This window comes from Cygnus olor, chromosome 14 (genome assembly GCF_009769625.2).
Source record: "Cygnus olor isolate bCygOlo1 chromosome 14, bCygOlo1.pri.v2, whole genome shotgun sequence".
Taxonomy (NCBI): domain Eukaryota; kingdom Metazoa; phylum Chordata; class Aves; order Anseriformes; family Anatidae; genus Cygnus; species Cygnus olor.
In genome coordinates this window covers 11,562,354-11,586,086 of record NC_049182.1, presented here as the reverse complement: position 1 = coordinate 11,586,086, position 23,733 = coordinate 11,562,354, and the positions used below count along the sequence as shown (strand labels likewise).

The following is a 23,733-nucleotide window of genomic DNA, read 5'->3' as shown; positions in this document are numbered from 1 at the left end:
CTAACTTTGCAGACTAGGCAAAATATTTTGTGATGTTTGTCATAGCTTACCTTACAGAAGGCAAATATATCAAGCATGAAGTAACCATTGGATGCTTAATGAATTAATGCAGGTGTGCTGTGTGGTTGCAAGAACAACTTGGAAAAGCTTCCCTAGGTGCATGCTCTAGTTTGAGTCTGTGCAAGGCATGAAAGCACAACTTCATATCCTCCTGATTTCCACCTCTGTCAGTGCAGTAGGTTCCTGTTGGGTCCTTTGCCGCAATTGACCTGCAGCATCACACCTTTCCACACCTCTCACTAACCAGCTGTGCTAGTAAAGATCTGCAAGTGTTGGCAATGGCCTGTATGACACTGTAATGCCAAACATCAACTTAAAACAGAAAGATGAAAGAAGAATCTTTTACTGGCTTTGTATCTCACAGAATCCTAAGGCAAGCAGTAAGAGTTGAGGGGGAAACAGTATACATCACCTCTGGCTGGACGTTGGAGTGGCTGTGGAGCAGTGATGTGATGGGGAGCAGGAGTGACTTCCCGAAAAGGTTGTCTCTGTTTCTCTACGGATCACATGTTCGGTGGCAGAAACATTCTTAGAAATATACTGTAAAATACAAAGAATCACAAAGATCAGCCAGTAGCTTGTCAGCACTGCCACAGCCAAATTCTGCTGGCTGCATTATTTCTGCTGAAACCACATGAGGACTGAGTGAGTACCGCAGCTCCATACCCCATAGAAGGAGACAAGGAGGCTGGAAAGTGCCATGCAGTGGCCCCTCTCTGCCTCTGCACTTTGAATGCTGGAAAAGAGCCCTGGCACAGGGACTACAGAGAAGTATGAAGATCCAAGGGGTTCCCCAGACAGCTGTGGCAGCACTTTATATCTGATGCTACTGAGCAGAAATCCATCTCTTCTTGCAGGGAGTTATACATCAGACAGAGTACCAAAAACAAGGCAACCATATGAGATCTGTCAGAAGCATAAGCCTATTGAAACACTAGGTGTAATCCTAATATTTATACTGAAACATTCCTCCACCTAAAAGTAAGCATGGTCAACCATGCTTTTCACAGAGAGACAAAGCTCTCTGGGGGAGTCAGCATTTCAGGTTCAGATGGCTATGATTCTTTAAAATTTTCTTTACCTCCTCTTTCAGTGCTGGCTTTACACCTAGTTAAATTTTAGCATCCCAAAGGTAACCCAGCAGAGCTTGTAACTGACTCAGAATACTCATTGTACAAGGGCATTTAGTGATAGGACAAAGCTTAATAGTTTTAAACCGAAAGCGTGTAGATTCAGATTAGATACAAGGAAGAAGTTTTTCACTGTGAGGGTGGTGAGGCACTGGAACAGGTTGCCCAGAGAGGTTGTGGATGCCCCATCCCTGGAAGTGTTCAAGACTAGGCTGGATGGGGCTTTGAGGAACCTGATCTAGTGGAAGGTGTCCCTTCCCGTGGCAGAGGGGTTCAAACTAGCTGGTCTTTAAGGTCCCTTCCAACCCAAACCATTCTGTGATTCTAGGATTTCCATCAGGGATCAGTGCACATGAACCTTTGCACAAAGAGAAGGTTAAGGGACGGCAAAAGGAAATTTCCAAAGCAAATGCTCAGAATGTGAGAAACTGCAAATTTTCTGGCCCAGGGAAGTACTTTTGTTTTGGATCTGCCTCCTCTCTCCCTTTTTCTGATCCCTTTCAATGGCCTACTTCAGCAAGGCACTTAAGCATGTTGACAGTGAGAACACACAGCTCAATGGGATTCTCCTATGACTGATGTTAGAAGAGTGGCTGAGCTGCTTTTCTGTATCTGGCTCTAAATTCTTAGATGGTTGTCACTAAAGTGACACACTGGCACCCCACCAGGTTGTGTCACCTTGCACAGGAAGCAACTAGTACAGGCAGGTAGACATACGTGGTGTTGACCAGACCTCCATGATGTGCAACACAGTCACTATGGTTGCTCCAACCCCCACTGTGCTGTTCCCATTTGTCACGCTGCAAAATGAGGCTCACTAGGACAGCTTAATAAACGGGAAACATTGGGAACATCTCACAGAGAAGAAAACAGAATCACACTTGATTCATCAAAACAAGCCTGTCCTGAGTGCCCTAATCTCACCTTTGGTGCTTCTAAGTAAATTCACATTTCCCTCCAGATTTTGTTTTGGGAAATGTTTCTGTGCAGAACCTCATCTTCTCATTCAATTTTCTTAGTATTTTGCTCCTCATGCAAAGGCACACAGGTGTGTAAGCATACAAATACACATCAAACCCCTGACAGAAAACGTGCCCACTCAGTAACATGCAGGGAGAATGAGAAAAAGGTCTTACATCAGCCATTTGGATTTCCTCAGGATCCAAACGTGGATGGCTTGGCCCATTCGCAAGGCTCCTGTTCTGATGGGCAGGGCACATATTCTGTCGTAAATGATTATGCATCTGTTTTCTTTGTTTCCTTTAAAAAGGAAAGGAAAAAATCTATTAGGAGGGTTTATCTTATGGGGTCCTCTGCCTCCAGGTTTTTCTGGAGGAAGCAGATGATAAAGGAGGCAACAACCAGGTATTGATTCACCTCTTGGACACACTTGATATTTCAGTGGCATTTGTGGAAAGCTGCAAATATTCAAAATTAGCCACCTTTGCCGCTTTTCCAAAGAAATGTGAATGGTTGCCACTATGACTGCTTCAGGAAGGGGGGTCCACAGTCTCCTTGTCGCAAAACAAGGCCCAGCACAATGCAGTGGAGGCAGAGGAAGCATGGGACTGGGAGCAGAAGAGAAAAGTGGGGAGAAGGGAAAGGGGAAGCCAGTCCTGGCTTGGCCTTGGTGGTGAGGCACTTGAACTGTTCTGCATTAAGCACAATGTGGGACAGCCTCCTCATGTCTCTGGGAGGACATTCACTTCACAAGTCTCCCTGTCTCCTGGGGGAATAGAAAGGCAACCCAAACCCACTCAAGGTGCAGGTGGGGAAACAGGTGCCGTCCAGGCAGGGAAGGCTGACCATAGAAGAGGTTCCCAAGTCTCTTGCTCAGTCATTATTGCTTTAAAAGATCCTGAAATGTAAACAACTGAGACCACAGCTCCTGGGCCACAGCCCAGCATTTTTCAGCTGTCAGGTGATAAGCTGTTGGCTCAGGGAACAACTTCTCCCAGTCACATGCCATCACCTGGCTTCACAATGTGATGCTGAATCAGGGGACAAGGAATAAGTCCCAGGAAAACTTCCTGCTCAGGCACAGAATGATAGATGGCTTTATTGGCCTTCTTCACGAGACCTCGCTGGGAATACCACAGCACAGCACCTCTTTAAAAATAGCATTTGGGTGAACAGCACAAAAGTGTGAAGCATGAACTCAACTGCTCAGTAACCTCTCACCACTTTTTGTCTGTTAACCACATATACTCACTTGGTTTTACAGTAAGCTACCACACAGACGATGCCCACAACAAGCAAGGCAACACAGATTCCCGTGATGGTTAAAACTCTCTTCTGATAGAGCTCTTCTGCTTCTGCAAATGGAGAGAAAGAAACCAGTTATAAACAGGCTCTGGCACCACGGATGCATCTGGCTGCACAGGAACCAGTACTGCGTGAGGGCAAGATGGAGAGCAGGGCTCAGTCAGACCTCCTACCAATCCACTGCCCATCTCTGATAGCTGCCCAAAGCTGAGACAGGCTGGCCCAATCTTACTCACCCCTCAAGAGATCTTCAGTCCTTTTGTCTCTCTGTACATTCGCCCTCTCTTGCTCAGTAGCTCACCCCTTCTGCACTCAAGCACGCTTCTTGCTTTCTCTTCTTTTCCCGCAGAATAACTTGGTGACTAATCTCAAAAAGCCCCATGAGTCTACTTTCCCTTCCAGCAGATCCCCCCTTCTTGGCAACTTAGTAGTCTAACAAGGAAGACCCCAAGCATCCCCCACTCACCACGTACACACATAGCCCTGTGATGTTCTCATCACAGGCCCTCTGCTCTGATGGACTCAGAATGCCTTTTCCTTGCAGCGGCTGCATGCCCTGGAGCTCAGCAATGCATTAGAAACCACCAAGCAACAGGCCCCAAAGCATGTAGGTGCTGGAAGGGACATCCTAAAACACTCAAAAAGCAGAATGAAGATGGAAAAGTGATAGTGCATTAGACAAAGGAAAGGGAGTGGGGTAATTAAAATACAGTAACCAATTACAGTTATGGCTTTTTAATGAGATCCTAGGAAGTGATTAATTCCATTGCACCAGGTAACTCAGATGCACACACAAAATTCAAGCAGCATGCTGCTGCTTCTCCCAGGTATTACCATTTGTCATGGACTGCCATTCAAACCAGAAAAATCAGTCACTTGCATCAAAACCCAGACCATGCTGGAAGTCAGGTAGTTCATTCAAATAAGTCAAAGCTCCAAGAAAATGGTAGGATGTCACCTGCAGTGTTACTGAACTACACCTAGGCGGCAATTGTATATCAAGGACCCCTCTTCCTCTATGGCTATGCCAGGGCAGATGCTCTTCTCAGCAACATCCACCTATCTCCACTGAGATCAGCAAAGGCCATTTGGTTCTCCATCTGAATGACTGAGAGAAGGATTCAGTCCACAGCTGCCATGAGACTTATATTTCAGCATCTATGACCAATGTGCTTGTGATCCCATACTGTGAGTTAATTGTAAAGCCATTGGGGTTTGTGTCTTCTTTAATATTCATTGGAATATTTTTTAATATAGATCAGGCAATAAACCTCATGCCATGGTTGCTATGCTCAGTGTGTTTCACCAGGCTACACTAAATACTTTCAATGGACTGTAAGATATTCCCAGTGCTACCAAACCAATGAAATACACAACCAGAAGAGAAATGTGTCTGATTTTAGGTACCAGCATTGACCCCCAGGACTAGACTCCAACAAAAAGAAACAAGGTGGAAGTAACAAAACATTCTAGATAACTGAATATTTAGACTAATCTCAGCTTGCCTTTTTAGAAAGGAAAATGATTTTTTGGAAGAAAAAAGTGCTGGGAGAAGTGTTTTTCTCTGTCTAGCTCTTAACTTGTGAATGAAGAATTGCTAAACCAGAGGCTGTGAATAACCATCCTGACATGAAGATGCAAAACATCATCAGTAGTGCTTGCTTCATGCCTCTGTTGCAAAGCTGCAGTTTGAAGAAGTAAATTTCCATCCCTCTTGTTTGTGCCCTGGCCTTTGGCTTCAAGAGGCTCTCGGAGTGCTCACTGGTGGAGTTGCTGAAAAAGCAAAGTCCCACCAAGCACAAGGTAGGCAGGCAGCTGAGATTCTCCCAGACTCCAGCTCTATAGCCACTGTAAGCCAGGAACAGCAGGTCAGGTGTCTCACTTTGACTGAAAGTTATTGAGCTGTATCAGTTTTACCAGCCAGCTGCACCTCTTCAGAGCCAGAGCCTGTGTAACCTGGGACTTTCTCATGCAGGGGAGCTTGGGGCTGACCTGGTACTCCTTGCTTTTTACTACAAGGAGCCAGGTGGAGCTGGCTAGGGGAAGGAACTCACTGTGGGGTGAAACATTTGCTTCAGCTGTGTATTTCCCCTGCACAGATGCCCTATTCCAGGCATCAGCAACCATGGCAGACAAGTTTTCTTGCTCTCGTACAGCTTTGGGATCTGGATTCCAGCTGTACAGCTATTTCCTTCCATCAGGAAATTTAGAGATTTTTATCAGAATCAGCTAGGATCATGTCCTGGTTAGAGACAGTGCTGGGCAAGAATTTTGCTGCTACCCAGCTATATTTCTTCATGATTTACCAAAAAAAGGGTGGGAAGGAGGCCTTTTTTCACCATAGACCCATCCATGAAGCCAATTGTTTTCAAGGATTATTCATAAGTTATGATTTTTGCTACAAAGACTGTTTTTGTGTGTTTTTTTTGTTGTTGTTTGTTTGTTTGTTTGTTTTTTGTTTAAAGTATGAATTTCCTTTGAATCATGGAAGGGAAAGGGAGAAAGAGAGCAAAGCCATCAAAATTATGAATTTTTTTTACCTCATTAGCTACATGACCAAATTTTTCACCCAAGGCTCAAATCCCAGCCTCTGTTTAGGTAATCATGATAAGTATGGAACCCTGTCTCTGGCATGTCTGACTCTCTTGAACTTCCACCTGAATTACAGGGGGAATGGTTCAGTTCATCAGAAATGCAGAATCACAAGCTGACAGCTCTGCTATGTGAAACACTGAAGTCAGAGGCTGTGCATCAGTCACTACTGTAAAACTAAAAATTAAACAACCTGTTTATAGTAATTTATCTTGGCTCCTAACATCTTATTAAAGTTGATGCTTGGTAACAGAGTATCTTCATGTTGCATAAAATCATCTTGCCAGAAACAGAAAGAAAATAGGAGGAAGCACTCTACACTTCTGTGTTTGAGAAGTTAAGATCCTGGAGCAGGACTGGTCCATTTGTGTCTGTACGCTCTACAAACACCATGTCTTCATCAGTAGCATTGTCACTCTACAGCAGCAAACACTGTGAACAAACCATGTTGTGCCACATAATGCTGACAGAATCACAGTCCAGCCACGGGTGTCACAGCAACACATGAAAGTGAAAGACGAATGACAGAGAAGAGACGACTGCAGACTGGGAACAGGATGTGTGGCGGTTCTGTGATGACATTGAGAATGGATGAGGAAAAGGACAAAAGTCAACAAAAAGGGATGTCAAAAATCCTTAATTTTAAAGTTTATTTAAGTGTATTAGTATTAGCAGCACCGCTTTCTCTGAAACACTTGACCATGAAATGCACTCATTTTCAACAGCAGGAACAAGCTGCTGGGGATACATACCAAACCCAGTGGGTAAGATATGCAATAACCAGCGGACACAAATTTCTCCAGATTCAGTTAGTGCATGTCCCTCCACCTCAGGGAACCAAGAAGAGAATTTAACATCCAGAAGTGAAAGACTGGTGTCCCCATACATGTTTCAAATTGAATTGAAGTATCTTCACGTGAAGATCTGCTCTGGATGGCATTGCTGGGCCAATGTTTTTAAATCAAGCAATAAAGACAAATCTCTCTGTTCTCACCTGACCAACCCCTCCTGCACTCAGCCTGTGCACTCAAGGGAAACCTAGCCCCAAGGATTTGATTTCTCAGGTGCTTACTCTATAGATATCTGATACATTTCTGAAAACAGACTAAGGAGAAAGGACGAAAAATATGATTATAAGCAACTGGGCAGGAGCAGGCAGTTGCCCAAAGGGGATATTTTTAAGAGCTTGTAAGTTACTGCAGTGTTTTTTCACACTTCAGCTTGCCATCATGAAGCTCAGCATAACACCCTCTCCTCTCATCGGAGACTGCTGATTTCCCAGGCTCATTTTCTTTAAAATAACTCAGCTCATGTCACCTTCCAAGGGACAATTTCCTCCCAGTCAAGCACAGAAAGAAGCAGACAGCCTTTGGGAGCAGGAATGGCAAAACCATCCTGATGCTTCCTAGGATCCAGTGGACCAAAGCACATTGAGAATGACAATGCTATAGAAGTCCTTATCTTCCTAAAACTTGCCTTCCCATTCCTGGAACACCTGTTCATTCCCAAGCAGTGCCTGCTGGCAACCTTTAGGATTGTCACGAACTCCTGCCTTTCCGTTAAGTATACAAAAGCATGTAGAATGAGGAGACGTATGGCAATTGTAACATCCCAGTCACGCCACACACACCAGGCTGCTGCTTGAAACAAAGAAAAAAGTGCTGCTAAAAATACACATGCATTTTTATAGTTTTACATTTAGACTTTGTGCTTTACTTTGTTTTGTTTTTTAATCCAAACATCTATCTTGGCGCCAGGGAAAAGAACAGAACAGCTGATTTTTTAATCATCCCATTAAAGCCATAAATATAATATGGGCAGCTCTTAATGGCTTCTGATTAATAAATGAATGGTTGTTCCATACCCTTTAATTCAAATCCAAGATGCTCTGCCAATGCAGAAAGAAGACAAGGAAGAGAAAGAGAAAAAGAAAAACAGGTCTGTCAGAGATCTCTAATATACATACACACACACTGTGCAGTTACAGCAGGTTAGTTTTTCTGTAGGCTCAGCAGCAGTTACACAGAACACAGTGTATGCTTCAGAGCATTTTAAATTCCCACGAGAGCTTATATCTTATGTAAAGAAAGACCCAAACAAATTGCAGTGGAAGTTAATTATGAATTCTTTTAGTTAATTATGAATTCTTTTGAGATGAGCCATGTTTGTTAGTACCTGATATGGAATTTACAGTTTAGGCAGAAAAAAAAAAGAAAAAAAAAAAAGGTACACTTGTTCTGAAACAACTCCTGACTCCAGACAGGCCAAAACACATAGCGACTGCATGAACCTGGTAAAACCATTCATTTGCTTTCTACAGGCAGAATGTGCCCTGCATGGTTTCACGTGCCTCTCTGCCTGGGAGCTTGTGCACCAAAGAAGCGTGTGTGGCAGACAGATGTGTAGGCATTTGCACAGGGCCCTCAGGCCTGCAAGCGCAATTCTTCTGACCATGACCTCAAGTCTGGTCTCAGATGCACAATGTCATCTGGCTGCGTTGCCTGTAAAATCTCCTGGTATCATGTAAATTGTGTAAGTACTGTTCTTTGCAGTACAGATTTGCAGTTGTACCACTGATACTGCAAGTGATTAGTTGCCTGGGCAAAGGTAATGAATCCCTTGCAGATCTAAAAGTGCAAATTGCACTGGAAGTTTCCCTCAAGTCTGTGATCTTCCAAATTTCACTTCTGCTGTGGTTCTGCATTTTTAGAAACAGCAAGCATGCCAAAAAAAAAAAAAGAAAAAAAAAAGAGCACAAATTGGAGCATCTGCTTTCAGATTCAAATTCATTACAAATAAGATCGCAGTTTATCTTGAAGAGATTGTGCTAAGCAAAGTTGAGTTTGCCTAATGAATCAACAATGTTGTTGTCCAACACAGGCAACATTTTTGCTGAAAAAGTCCTTTTCATGTCTGAATTGCAAAACTTTTCCCAGTACTGGCCTCACCTAAAGACAGTTTTTCCCACATAAATACTAAAGATCTTCATACTTATCATTGTACATTAAAGTGTGTTCTCCTGTTCCAAATCATCATATGGACAAGATTACTTTCAACTTGGAGATGTCCAAATTGATTTGCTATGTTTTCCAAAAGAACTGCTTTTTGCTGCACAGAAATACTGGTTTTCTTTTGCAATTCTGTTCAAAATCTGTGTGTGTAGGGGAAATTAGCACTAACAGTTATGGAACATGTAAACACTTTTCAACTAAAGCAGGTTCTTCTCTTCAAATCAATGCTAATGTTGGGTTATTTTTTTGGGGGGGGGGCAGGGGGGTGATTTTTTTTCTTAATTTTATGTAATTTAAAGGCCTCAAAACCTGGCTGCTCTCTGCTTTACATCTCACATCTGTGCAAAAGGAATGGCAAACTCTACCATGCCTTTCACAGTGAGTTTGTACAAGTTCCAGGAATATGTACGCAATGTGGTGGGCAGCAGAGAACTGGACACATTACATTTGTCATAAACCTTCTGGTTATCACATTGAAACCTGACCTTTTCCTAAAGCATGCTACCATTATGAAAGCTGTTTCACCTGACTTTTTGACAAATGTATGTAGAGATGTACTACATTTCATCCATATATCTACACTATTGATCTGTTTGATGGCAGCATACGGCCTACACTGACACATTTGCTCCCTGATCTAGGATTTGCTGTAACATCTACAGCTACAAATGGATGCAATTTAGAACATTCTCATGTTTTTTGCAAACTCAGAAATGTCTATGCAAACAGAGGTGGTAGGCAAGACCTGAAGAAATTTAGCCTTCCCATTGTCCTCCCTCACCTTAGAACTGCAGGTTCTTTTTGCTCCCCAGCCCCCTAGAGCAGATATAGACAGATAGCTTTTTGGATCTTAGCCACAAGTTTCCTAACCAGCAAAGAAACCATGCAACTATCCAGCAGCTAGAATGCATGTGCCTGACTCTGCCTGCAAACCCACCAGTGGCTTTGCACATACAGGAAGCCATACCCCAACCTGTACTCCTGCATCTGAAGTCCATACCTACTCAACACTTTACCATCATTTCAAGCTTTTTCACACTCTCATCTACTGATTCTTTCCCCCCTCAATGTCACTTTGACAAGACAGTTCAGGCACACAGTGGAATTTTAAAAACTCAACCCTTTTTTGATATGCAAATTGACAAGGCTGCACTCTGACTTCCAGCAGAAAATTCCTTTGGATGACAAGTCAACTTGCTTCATAAAGCAGAGGAATTACTGGAGGCATACTAGGATCTACTGAAATTCTCATATCATTTTTTTTTCCTAAGTTGCTCCTCTGTTATCACTAATGGCCGTAATAGCAAAATAGTTGTTTGATTGTATGCAGAAAAATTGTTCCAGCACAATAAGCATGCAAGGTGATGTGCCAGCCAGTTGTAGATACAGGCGTTGCTTCTGTTTCACCAGTAACTGAATATATCCAAAAGGGAGCCTTCTCTCTTTTCCCTGCTCAGGAGCTCCTCCCAGCCTGGGCATTAAGCAGGTATTGCCTTCTGGGCTGGGACAATGAAGGAGGAAACACTTTAATAGTATTCTGGATTTTGGAAGGTTTGCCTCTTCTGTAAAGAAGAGACTATTCAAAATTATTCAACATGTTACAATCCAGAGGCTAACACGATGACCCCAGCTCCAGTAAAAAAAATATTGCTTCAAAGTGTAATTTTCTGCATTCAGCAGAGGGGTATCATCTTCATGAACCTGGCATACCATACAGTGCATGCCTATTGTATATTAACAATATTCCACTCGGGAACAAACATGTTTGAGAAAACAACATTTCTCCTAGAGACAAAAAGTTATTTTGGTCTGAAGCAAAACTATTTCCGATGGCATTCCATGTTTGAAGGAGGTCTCCTTTGCTTTTTAAGAGGTTGATCAGGAAAAGTAATACATCTTCAAAAGCTTTGAGTCCTATTTGCTGATAGTGGAGAAGGTGCTCCGTGTGATGTGCTGCACCTGTACTGTGTCCTGCAACAATCTGATTAACCTACATCTCATGCAGGCTGTCAGTAATAGAGTGGCTGTCTGGCACACTTGGCTACTGGGAATTCCCAGAAACCATCAGATGACAGTCCCTTCTGCAGACATTAACTGTACATAGGGAAGCATGAGGTCTAGGCTAGTCTACGCAGCTCCTCCAGAAGGCAAGTCACTCCATGCTAATAGGAGTTGTTGCAATAGGGAAGTGTATTGCATTCCAGCTTTGTGGCAGAGGGAATCAATATAGGCAGAGGCTAGCATGCAAATTACAGTAAGACAGTTCTGAGATGGTTGCTCTAGGCTGAGGAAATGGGCATATTATTTTTCTCATATCATTTACCTCTGTCTGTACTCTAAACATGTTCCTTGATCATGGCAAGTAGCTAGGACTGAGCACCTCAAACCACAGTGAGATTTCCCAAAATATCTGAACTGGGGACAAGTTTTTTGGAAAATCTTGTTCCAGTTGTACCTGCTGAACCTTTCTGGAAATGCTGGACTTAAGATAGAACCCATTCTTCCTTAAGCAGCTGTTAGTGTTAAGGAAACAGTATCTACTAGCCTCTTAAATGCATTACTTTGCAGTATTTATGTTACTCCTTGTACATGAAAGCTAAGCTGGGCTCTTCCGTGCTGATCCCAAAGGAGACCAGACTAGTAGTTTGTAAATGTTCAAACACCAAACTACCGTACATATAAAAGTGGCTGTCCAACAGAGAAAGGTGGCAAACATGGGAGAGCTGGAGAAGGGAAAATATATGAGAGATGACAAAAATGTTTCATTTCATGCTCTTCGTCTCATCTGCAGCATACGTGTGCGGAATTCAGGTTGGATCCAGTCATCCAGATTGGTGCTACTCAGCTGTTCAAAGTAGAGCTTGCTGAGGCATCAGGTGATGCTTGGACCTTGCACTGGTTTCTCCCAAGGGAAGATATTCAGCTGAAGTGGACTGAAAGAAAAACCCGGTTGGATTTAGGTGCTACAAGTAGTGCACGTACTCTCTTGACCCACTGCCTATTGTTAAGTCACAAATTCTGTGGTGGATTTTTTTCTCATTGTTGGACAGAACTGACTGACTTGATGCATCGTGACTTTGGGACTACATTATGTTCTAAAGTTTCACCTCCTTTAAAAGATGAACAGACAAAACAACATAAACTAAAATATCTTTATGGAAGTAACAATTCAAGGCAAGATGGGTCTCACTGTGTTGTAGATTTATAGGATGATTAAGAAGGATAAGGGCTTTGCAAATGGCTGTGAAAACCGGGCCTGTGCTCACATGGACTTCAGGTTGCCTAGGAATGCTGTTAAGATGTTTAGCTATTGCATACATTATGACCCCCAAAACATGACTGGATCCCCAGAGGACTATGTGAGTCACATAGCATGCTCCAAGGCATGAAACAAAATGGAGAAGTAACATCTGAGGACCAGAAAGAGACTATCAATAATAAATTGTACTGATGAGCAATACTTGGACCTGCACCACAGTCTAGGCTTTCTCCAGGGGACATGAGGGAGCAATGTCCCATGACACTGGGGACAAGGGACACTGTGTGTAAGTTAGGGACTGGGCACTGAGTGAGCTCTCTGAGTAGTCTGTGAGCTTTCCATAAACTGCACAACCTTGTAGCTTGTCCAGTACTGTATGAATAAAAATAACTGGGTAGGCCTCAGGAGTCCAAATATGTAACAATAGTGAATTGGCAAGCTTCTGTGGATTAGCTCGTAATTAACTTTAGGAGGTCCCCAGGGGTAACCTGCAGTGCAGTCCAGGAGAGAGAAATAACCCTGTTATGATAAACCACAAATGCCCTGTAATTACCCAGCCAAACCACAGTGTAGTCATTACATTAATTAAATGGTCAGAAGCTATTGTGTTATTAAAGGGAAGCTGCACAATGTCTGTGGAATTTAAAATGCTGCTAAATATTGTTTTAGGGCTCAGATGAGTAAGAGAATGAGCAGGAAACAGAAAGGTGGGTTAAAAAAAAAAGAAGCATTCTTCTATTTATCATTCTCATATTGCAATCAGCAGGTAGGAAATTACTGATGAATGAACGAACAGAGGAGCTGAAATTCAGATCTGGACCTTCTATTAGAAGGTCTATTCTATTAGATCCTAGAAGAGCCTGAAGTGGCATGTTCATCCACCTACTGAAGGGGACATTCCACCTCTGTGGGGGGAGGCAATGAGAGAAGCAAGTGTCCAAACAGCTCCTGTCAAAAGGATCACTCATATATTGCTGTGATCACCAACACTCCTCCAGCTGCAGCCTGGTGACTTCAGAGCAAGTTAAACTATACCTAAGAAAAGAAGCCTGATTCAACACCTGCTTAGCTGGCAGCTTTGGAGCCAATTTGTGTGCTGCTATATGAACATGTGATTCTCTTCCCAGGCCAGATGCTGTAGCTTGCACTTCAGGTCAATGGCCTGAAGCTGAGAAATGTACAAAGGGGACAATGGGGATGAGACAGCCTGGTACAGACACAGCAAGTAGTAACAGTTTACAGTTTTCTGGCTGGAAGTGCTCTATGAAAGTAACTTCCTTAGAAAAGAATGACTGATGGGAAGACTCAGATGTCTGATCTACAGGAAATGTTTTATGGTAGCTCAGAAATTATGCTGCTGAAATCATTACACAAATCACACCCAGTGCAGTGGATGGTTAAGAACATATAGTGGTTCTCATTTAGGAAATTCCCATTTTTGTCATCTATTCCTGGAAGGAATCTGTAATGCTTATACAAGGGAAATGTCCTGTCACATAGCAAACTGATCAGGAGCTAGACCTACCACACTAAGCTTTTGATGGCTTCAACAAGGGAGCCTTGGGAAACATAAATCTGGGAACTCAGGATACACCTTCATATCAGCAGTCACTGAAAGCAGAAATGACAAGATAATCTGTGACTGCAAGACACTGTTTTCTCAGATCAAGCTTTTCTCTTCCATATTTTCAGATGACTACACTGAGTATCATGCAACAAGTGTAGCTGTCTTCCTCCTCTTAGGAAGCCTGTTCTCTCAGTGGACAGCAGAAAATGCTGATGTTCCCTTCCAAAGCAGACTAGTGGGAAGATTCCAACTATGAATTAAAATCAAATTTGTAAAGAAACCAAGAATGAAATATGGGGTAAAAATGGAGAACATGCTAAATTACATCAGTTATAATGCTGGCTCTGTTTTAGGATGTTTACTGGCAGACTACAGACTTCAGCTTTTATTAGAAAAAAATGGAAAATAGAAATAGAAAATGAAAACATTTGAATGGGATGGCATTTTTCCTCTAGATCAGTGACAATGACTCTGGGAGATGAATAAATAGCAACATTAAGATGTAATTTCAGATTCCACAGACAAGAGAGTGTCACAGACACTGAACTGTATCCCAATTTTCTAAATTTTTTCCACAAATCTCAGGCAGAAAGAATCCAAATATGCAGACTTAGGAAAGGTGTAAATGTTCCTGCTGGAGATTATGGTGTTTAACTTTCAGTATCTCAGCTCCTTCTGGGATGAAATAGCTGCTGATGTGTTTTACGAAACCTTTACATCCAGCCAGCACAAAGCCTGGAAATTTACTAGTCCAGCAGTGTTTCACAAAGACCTGAGAAACTTCTTGAGAAAAGATATAGCTAGGCTAGGTCTTGGTTTCATGTATAACAGGCAGCTATGAAATTCAGGTGCCTGCACGGTTTTTTAAAAAGGCATGTTTCTTGAAAGAAAGAGTGATTTCAGAAAAGCTACAACTTCTGGAAAGAGCTGCAGTACACAATTGTGTATGAAGCTGGGCTCAGGAGGTCCTTATTAGAAAGACTTCCTGACTTTGTGTGTCTGTGTGTGATATTGCTGAAATTCACCCACATGTGCAAGGAGAGATGGAGATCTGACTGCAAAGGCAAAGATCACAACCCCAGGAGGTTCTCTGAGAGGTGATACCACAAAGGAAGAAAAAATGAAAAAGAGAGTATCTAAGCAGATCAAAAGGTTTTAAGTAAGTGTAGTGCAAGTGTGAGGACTCTCAAAGATTGTTCAAGATTATTTTTGAGGGAAGCTGTATACTGAAGAGCACCAACAAGAAAGAAATGGAAAAAGATATGCTCCTAGTTCCTTTAAAAATTGAAACGGGGGCTGGTACCACAGGCAGCATTTTGCCACTGGCTGAGGCAGTTCCAAGGTCCTCTGAATTAAAAGTAAGGCCAGAGAAGAGCATATTTATGCACTTCAGTAGACTTCAGAGCCACTTTTATGGGTGTTCCAATGCAGGGAAATCACCATGCAAATCCAGCTACTGTCCAGGAAGAGTCTCCTCGCACTGAATGCCCAATGGCTTCAGAAATTGCTCTGTTGTCAGCAGAAGCCAGACAATCACATCGGAAAGCAGAACTTTGGTCCCAAGTTCATAGTTCAATTTTAGAGTAGATTTCACAATCAGTCAGCTTGCAAAATGGTCCCTGGGTGCTAATACTATGGACTCAATAAAACTGTGGTTCAACAGTATGATGTGTTAAATTTTAGTTCTCACTAGTGCTAGGACAGCTAGACAGAGACACATGTGACTGTGAACATACTGTACAGAGACTCTGGTAGAGACATCTGACAGCTAAATTAATGAGTGTATGCTCATCACCCTCAGCACCTCTGAAGGATTAGACATCTCAGCCTGATGCCAGCACTAGTGTTAGGTTAGCTAAATTCTCATACTTGGGTGCCAAATCCTCAACAGTGATTAGGAAGGTAGCCTGGAGCACAAATTTGGACTCAAACCTCTAGCAAAGATGTCTAAAAGCTCACTCAAAAAATAATGAGGGTCTGGCTGGACAATTGTTGCAAAGAGGGGGGCAGGGAAAACAGTGGGTCTGAAGAAGAGTTCATGATGTGAACTCAGGTTTCTAGTATGGCTGGTTACTCCTTGACTGTACATCGCATTCTCAGTTGCAAAGGTCAAGGAGGATTTCTGGTTTTGTACATTTTGTAGTTACAGGCTCCCAGCCCTCTGACTTTATCAAAGATAAATCACATCTAACTCCTGAAACTAGCATATGATATGATTTTACCATCACATCACTGTATATACATATACACCTTATGTACAGTGCAGGTTATCAATTAATTATATCTGCAACTATAATTGTATGGAGACACAGAAATACGCAGAGTTTGATGTGAAAAATATTTTAGTAAGATGATTTAATGATTCACAGCCCATGGTAATAATTCTCTTTGTTCTCATTAAGCAGGGTATTCCCCTCTTTTATACTGTAATTGCATACAGCCACTGTCCATTTTGTTCACTGCCATTAATTCTCTTTCAATCTAAAATAAAATAGCTTAAATGTTTCCTTAATGTCCCTCAGTTATATTTTATAGCCTCTATAAGGCTTTCCTCCAACAGGTTACTTAAAGCCTAAACAACATTATTTTCCAACCCTGTCCTGTCAGCCAATTCCTTATGTGTGGATGGAGGAGTGTGCACAGAGATCCAGTGAGATCAGTGGAATTTCATACAGACATAAGGGATCTAACCAGACTTCAGGCAGCATCAGAGCATTTTTTTTTCTTCTCAGGTATGTACCTTTCACCTTTTTTAATCTCAGTGAATGTGCAATTCTTTTCTCTGACATCTCTCCTTCCTTGTTTCTTCTGGTGGATTTTCTGTTTTTATCAACGTGACAAAGCCATCTGTCATACTGTCGTAGAACTGACCTATGATAAACAGGATAAAGCTTTTGAGTTTCCCTGTAAGACTTTGCCCATACTTACTGGATGTGTGATTACTATGTGTCAGTGTCTGAAAAGCCTGTATTTGTGCTGCTGTAGCTTAGCAGGTTACTGCCCATCCACGGCTGATAGTAACCAACCGCCTATGCATACTTAGCCACTGCTGTGCAAAATAAATTGCTGGCTTAGACCTCCTTAGGGTATGACTCTTGCTGGAAAATAGACCATCAGGGAGGCTGAAATTAATGCAGGCTTAGTACAAAGGCAGGCTGAGAGAGCTGACACAGTGAGGTACCACAGCTCTGCTCAGAAGTGGTACCTTGCTAGGCCAGAGCAATGTTTTCTGTTTGCATGATGCATCCATTTTCTTAGTTAAGTAGCTGCTCTATCATGCTTCTCTTTTTTTTTTTTCTGCAGTATCTCAACACGTTTCCCATTACATTTGCATGACAGTGAAAGCAAAATAAAATGCAAACTCCTTACAAGCAGATAGGAACCAACAACAGAGATTCTTGCTTGAATTCTGGTGTCGCAAATTTCTACAAAAGGCAAATGTTATTTATGTTATTTATCCAAATAAGGGCTGAGTCAGGACAGACTGGGATGTCCCCAAGCTAGCCCAATAATACAATTCCTAGTGAGTTCCTCTGTACCAATCTGTTAGAAAATAGTAACAGTGTGAGCATGACATAAGAAAAAAAAAGTGCCATCTTTAACATCTTCGAGCAGCGGGTATATACCCAGCATATGTCTGGCAGTAGCTACCTGGTCATATGATTGTAACAGCAACTTAGAGAATGTCACTTGCAAGAAAAACAATCTAAATACATCTTTCATCTTCATAATTACAGTAGTCTAGCAGGTATTTCTGACAGTCAAAGAAAAAGAAACCTCCAAAGCAAACTGCCAAACAGACAATGAGAGCCTGAGCCCCTGCTGAACATAGGGAATTATTCCTGAGCAAAACCTGAGTAGTGGTTCAAACTGGAGAGATAGGAAGGTGCTCCCAGAAGGAAGATGCACAACATCTGTGATGCTGGGAAGAAGGCAACCATCTCTACCTCTGGCCCAAATTCAGCAAAGTATCTGCTGCATCATTTCAGAGCAGTGTCTTAAATTTAGTTTACCTTGCAGAGGTTCTCCCTCAGACCTGGGATATACCTGCTGACAATCATAGTGTAATAGTTAATTTTATTAAAGAGCCAGGAGCCTCCCATCTAGGCCTAAACATCCCAAATACATTTATTACAACACCAGGGTAGGTGTCATTATTTACTATTTAAGTATCTGTCAAGTGCTGGCAATGTTCTCAAAATAAGAATCAGGTCAGAGCTCTTTTATTTCCAGTGGAAATGACTGAAACTCATTTAAAGTATTTCAGCTGTTGACCTGTCAGAACCCATACAGGATGAAGTACAGAGTGAATTATAGAGCAACAGCAACTTCCAATGTGACCTAATTATCATTTAAAGTAGAAAGTAAGCATTCACGCAATCCAGACTCAAGTGAAATGTGTTTCCTATTTGAAAGAATGGCAAGTTCAGTGCATTCTTTGCTGCACTATAGCTGCTACATATATTACCCAACTGTGACCTGAAAGTGAAAACAGCTATAAACACATATGAATCATCTTCTTAGATTATTTTTATCCTAGTTCAGACAAGTGACCTGGATTGTTAAACTGTTTTTACCTTACTATCCCATGGTTAGACCAGAACTGAGATAAGGAAACGAACGTGTCAGTTTTAAAGTTGGCATTGTTCCTTCAACACGCAAATAAAATTTAAACAAATCTCATTCCCATAAATTCTGAAGGCTGAGGAAAAAATTCATGCTGTTTTACTTTTGCCATTACAGTTCATAAAAAAAGCACTTTTCCGAAATAAAACTAATTTTCACCCATTTTTTTTTTTGCAGCATGATAGCAATAGTGTCTGAGCATGTTGGACACCACGTCATGAGACACCCTACAAACCAACTTTATGGGTGAGCATCCCACTGCTGTCTGCAGCAGGAGTCCCTGACACTGTGGGATCCAAAGTAGAAGAGAAACTTTTTTTGCACCAAGTTAAAGATCAAAACAGAACATTATGTTTAGACATTTTAAAAAGATCTACTTGGATGTTTTAGTCTGAAAAAAATAAATCAATTGAGGTTTCAACTTTGGAAGCCAATTTGGAACAAAAGGCAATGTAAAAACACCAAGTTGTCCCAAGGGCCTCAAAGCCCGTCTGCATCTTGTCTCTATATTCTGCAGAAGAGAGTCTAATGCAAGCCCTTGCCAGCTATTAGCATGTGCTAATGAGACTCTTGCTATTGCCAGTTCAGGACAAGGACTGCAGGATTTCTTGAAGAGTGGTAAGAGAGGGGATACTGGAAATTAAGCAGATATCATGGAGAGGCCTTTCTCCTCTGGTTCCCACTACTTAGAGCCTCTTCTGTGGCTCTTTTAAAAAACTCTCTTTTAAAAACCACCATTTGTGGTGGTCCAAATGGCCAGCATGGAGGCAGGATGTACACAGATAGTCACTGCGTTGTAACTGCAAGCTAAGTGCTGCACCTTATTTCAGGTCAGACCTTATCCACACAAGGATCCCACTGGTGCTAGGACATGGTCTGAATAGAGACCTAGCGAAAGTTATCTGCCTTGAACAAAATAAACAAATGACACCTGTAAATGAGGCATCTCTGGAGACCCATAGTACATGGGAACTGAGAACTAGACACTGGGAAGCACTAAGTGCAGGGGTTGTAGGGTACTTACATCCACTAGATACAAGGTCAAGGGATCAGTCACTGTAGTTAACACAACCCAATATGCAAGGCTGTCTGACCTACTAGGAGATATGGGAACATCTCTGTCTCCAGGATGGATACAGTCAGAGATGCCTAGTCAGCAGATTTTGTTTGCATGCTGTGTTGCACTGCAGGGAGGGGAGCCCTGAGACCGCAGCAGGCTCCAGCATCACCTCTGGCTCCAGGCATGAACCATGGGCTCTGCTGAGACCTCTGGGCATGCTCCAGGCCAACCTCTGACAATCTCACCTGAACAGCAATTGATGCTCGGTTTAGCTTCTGGTAACAAAACCACAACCTCAGTGCAAGGGAAATTTCAGAACAGCCTTCACTGTGTTTTCCTCAGTTGGTACAGAGAGACTCACACACCCAACTTGCAAGAGTCACAGGAAAAATACAGATCTCTTGCACTGCACCACATAGTCCACGGTGAGACAGCAATGCTAGCAGATACAGCTTATTGCAGACTGTTCTCACACAGCACACCACATAACCTTGTGCCTTACTTGTATTTTGCACAAAAAGAGCAAGCAACATTAAATTCAATCAGAAATGAAAGCAGATCCCATTCTAACGAATGGGGAGATAGCAAGAGCCCTGATTCTCCTCTTGGCAACAATCACAGCTCCTCTTAAGGCCAAGCAGAGCTGGGAGTGCACAAGACAGGAAGAGGGCTCTTGGAGAACAGAAGAACCTGCTTTAAGGACATGACACAGAGCTACAATAACAAGGGAGAGAGAGAAGTAGAAAGAGACATACTGGAGAAGCTGACCATTGCGAAATGCTGACACCGGTCTCCTGTGAATTCGATCGGACACCTACCGAAAGAAAGAAAACCAGAAAGAAAGAAACAAGATAGCAAAATGACACCCAAACAGAGTGAACCAAGGACCCTCCTGATCCCTTTCACAACTCCTATCTGTCTGCTTTCAGCCTGCACCCTTACCTGCATCCCTAAGCCCTAGCCCAAAGCTGACACCAAGAGCCATCCCTGACTAGACCACTCTACATCCACCGCTGTGCCCAGGAGGTTTTAAGTAGTGTGGTGCATTTTTTGTCTTCAAACATACTTTGCTTAGGATCTGGCATGTACAATCGCAAAGGCAGTTTCTCCAAACATCTCTGTCCGAAGAATCCATTTGGACATCTGGAGGGGAAAAGGGGAGAAATCACAGAACATGTCTGGCACCATTCTTGAGGCTAAGGTCAGAAATAAAAAGTGCATTGTGATGAATGGAAAAAATAAATGCTTCACGCGCATATTTACTCTCTGCTTTGCTTTAACCTCTAACATTAGCATTGCAGCTTTATCTTAGGCCTGGGTCTTCAAGTCGCCAGCTAAACCCCTCCTTTCCTCCTCTGCCTGCCTCCTTCCTTCTCACCTGCTAGAAGCACCAGCTGGCCGGAAGATTGAGATGGGCTAGACCCTACTTTCAGAGATTCTCCTTGGAGCCACTATCTAGACAAGACCGGCAAGCAGCATCACAGAGCGGTGAGCAGCTGCTCAGGCGACAGCAAGCATTGTGTATGGCAAGCATCTTCACATTATTACCCCCAGAAGTACTCACAGGATGTTCCAGGGAGAATGGCTATGTTGCGGTTAGAGAGAAAGCATGTGCAGAATCTCTGTGTTAACAGAGAGAAAGGGACAGAGAAGAAAGCTGTGCTGGAACAGGTCTCATGCGCTGCCCAGCTGCACTGCCCATGCTCTTGCAGGCCAGGCTATCCCATTCACAGAATCATAAAATCATAGAATCATTAAGGTTGGAAAAGACCTCCAAGATCATCTGGTCCAACCTTCCATGATGGATGGGCCAGTATGTGCTAGCTCAGGGGGCACCAGTTATATGACCCTGATGCTGTAGTGCCCTAGGGACAAGGGCCACAGGGCAGGTGCACAGGTCATGATTGAGCTCCCTGGAGCAGCTCCCATTCAAGTGGGACTCAGGGGGTGTGGGAGCATGGGCAGGGGTGTGGTGGGAGCTGCTGAGCTATGCACGGGTGCAGCAACACCCATGTGCTCTGCATCCTGACCTGCCACAGCTGCGGGTGAACCCGATAAGTGATGGGAACTGATTTGTGGCTGGTCAAACATTTCTTCCCCTGGTGCTGATCTCTCTCCCTTACTTCACTGTTTTTATCATGACCTTCTTGGATAGTGCATCAAAGTTATCCCTATCTTTCTTCAAGTCTCATCTCTACCTGCCTGTCCTGAAACTCACTCCCTCCCTCCTGACCAAACTCTCCCTCCCCTGAGCTGAATAGGGTTTTATCACAAATAGCTCGAGTTTTAACATGTTTTCCAACTTCCTGGAGCAAGGTGTGTTGCAGGCTCTGTATCTTGTACATGTCAGATCTTCCTCGCTCTCAGCTACCACTCACAAGAGTGCTCTGTCCCTGTCCCTCATCTAGGCCTCAGTGTTTGACAGGCACCAGCTGGTTGATAAAGAAGAGACCAAAAGACACTTCAGCAGAAAAGACGAGGCCCAGAGGCCTCAACTTGAGTCCGATGGCTTAGCTGCCTGCCAACCCACTGTGAAGGACAGCAAACAGCCAGAGCAGCCTTGTTGCTCCGCCAGATGACTGATCCCAACCTGCATGTACAGCTGGGTGGAGCAAGGAAAGTCCAGGTCCATGTTCAGGTCCTGGTCTCACTGCCAGCCCTACACGGGCAGCGCAGATCTGACCCAATCCTGTCTCCCAAATGGACACCAATGCCTGCTCCCACTCTGTGGCACAGCAAAGGAGAGGAGGAAGCGACGTTTTGAACTCTGTGGTGTCTGATATGATCAAAGCTTTGTAGTTCAAAAGCATGTTGGCAGATTCTGTGTTGTTGGTTAAGGGCTATGGTAGCACTTGTTCTTGCCAGTTTTATGTTTAGATGGCACGTTATGGATATGCAATGTCAATGGCTGTAAAAAAAGCCAAGAGAGTTGAATTTCTGCTTCTTTATACTTAAGTGAACACAGGCAGGGTTTTTAAGCAACTGTGTAGTTCCCTTGTGGAACGGAGGTAGAAGTCAGAGAAGTCTTCCCCACTGATTATGTCCAGAAAACTTTGCTTTTTAACAGTTCTCCCTCATCATGGACATATACTGATCTGGGCTAAAAGGTAGGAATCATGACATGTGAGGGAGTGCTAAGGGATCTCAGCACCCACATCAGCTGTGCAGACCAAGGGTACACAAGCAGAGGCAACAGGTGGCTGGCCACAAGGCAGGCCAGTGCACGAAGATCTCTTGGCTCCAGCAAATGTCGTGACTGGCACAATTCCCCCAGTGCACAGAGGTCTATTCCCTGCCTGGAGACTTGTACTAACACTTCTTGGGAAAGCCTGAGGCATTTGCTGACATGCTGACACACCACTGTCACAGGCTCTTAGAGGAGGTCATTCTTCTGCTGACAACCTGCTGGTACTCCAGAGGTAACTTGAGTTCAGGCTGAATGCTGGATGCCTGCAGGGGACCTACAGATATACACCTGAATCTAACACGATCCAAGGAGCAGAAGCAATAGCTAATAAAATGCTGTATGATCCTTCCATCCAATCTACTGTCCTTTTCCACTTCTTCACATCCACCACTCTAACCTATTTTTCCTCTAAAGAATTAATTTCCCAGTTCTAAAAGGCAGAATGTCCCATGTCCATGGGAGATTTCACTGGCTATCCCTCTCACAGAAGAAAGCTATAAAAGGGTCTGCATGACTGAAGTGGTTTTGGCACATGATTTCTAGCTGGTTCTCACTGCAGTTTTGGTACATCTGCACTAAGTAAATCTGGTGCACCCTCTCTACTTATAACTAGCTTTGTTTTCTGTGCTACACTACATTTGGTTCTTAAGAACTGTGCTAACACTTCCATGTGGGAGTGTGCTGGGCTATTTGCATATCCCAACCTGCTCAAGGGGAACTTAAGGGCATGGTTCTGCATGAGGATTCACTGCACTCCCTTGCTGTACACAACTTCCTCAGTGTCCAAGCCACTCTTGAAACTGGAAATTTGACTCCCTGGTCAGGCAAGCGTCTTTGAAAAAATCACCTTTTTTTTTTCATGGTCATCTTGGAGTACAGGAAATGGAAACATATCAGTAATGTCATTTCAATGCCAGGGTACCCAGACAGCTCCCAAGAAAAGGAGCCCAAGGGTTACCATCAAACATGAGGCCTC

General features: G+C 43.2%; 1 protein-coding gene across 3 annotated transcripts in view; it reads right to left on the bottom strand.

The window, feature by feature from the left end:
- Window positions 1-23,733, bottom strand: part of NRG2 (neuregulin 2) — a 178,425-nt gene that overhangs the window by 5,736 nt on the left and 148,956 nt on the right. For 2 of the 3 annotated variants that reach the window (XM_040573595.1, XM_040573593.1), the window contains 5 exons: window positions 20,326-20,384; window positions 7,912-7,935; window positions 3,403-3,505; window positions 2,327-2,450; window positions 473-600 (listed from right to left, as the gene is read on the bottom strand). In XM_040573595.1, coding sequence (XP_040429529.1) covers window positions 473-600; window positions 2,327-2,450; window positions 3,403-3,505; window positions 7,912-7,935; window positions 20,326-20,384 — 438 coding nt within the window. Of the gene's footprint in view, window positions 1-472; window positions 601-2,326; window positions 2,451-3,402; window positions 3,506-7,911; window positions 7,936-20,325; window positions 20,385-20,636; window positions 20,714-23,733 lie in introns of all 3 variants that reach the window. The other variant, XM_040573594.1, reaches the window with a different exon arrangement.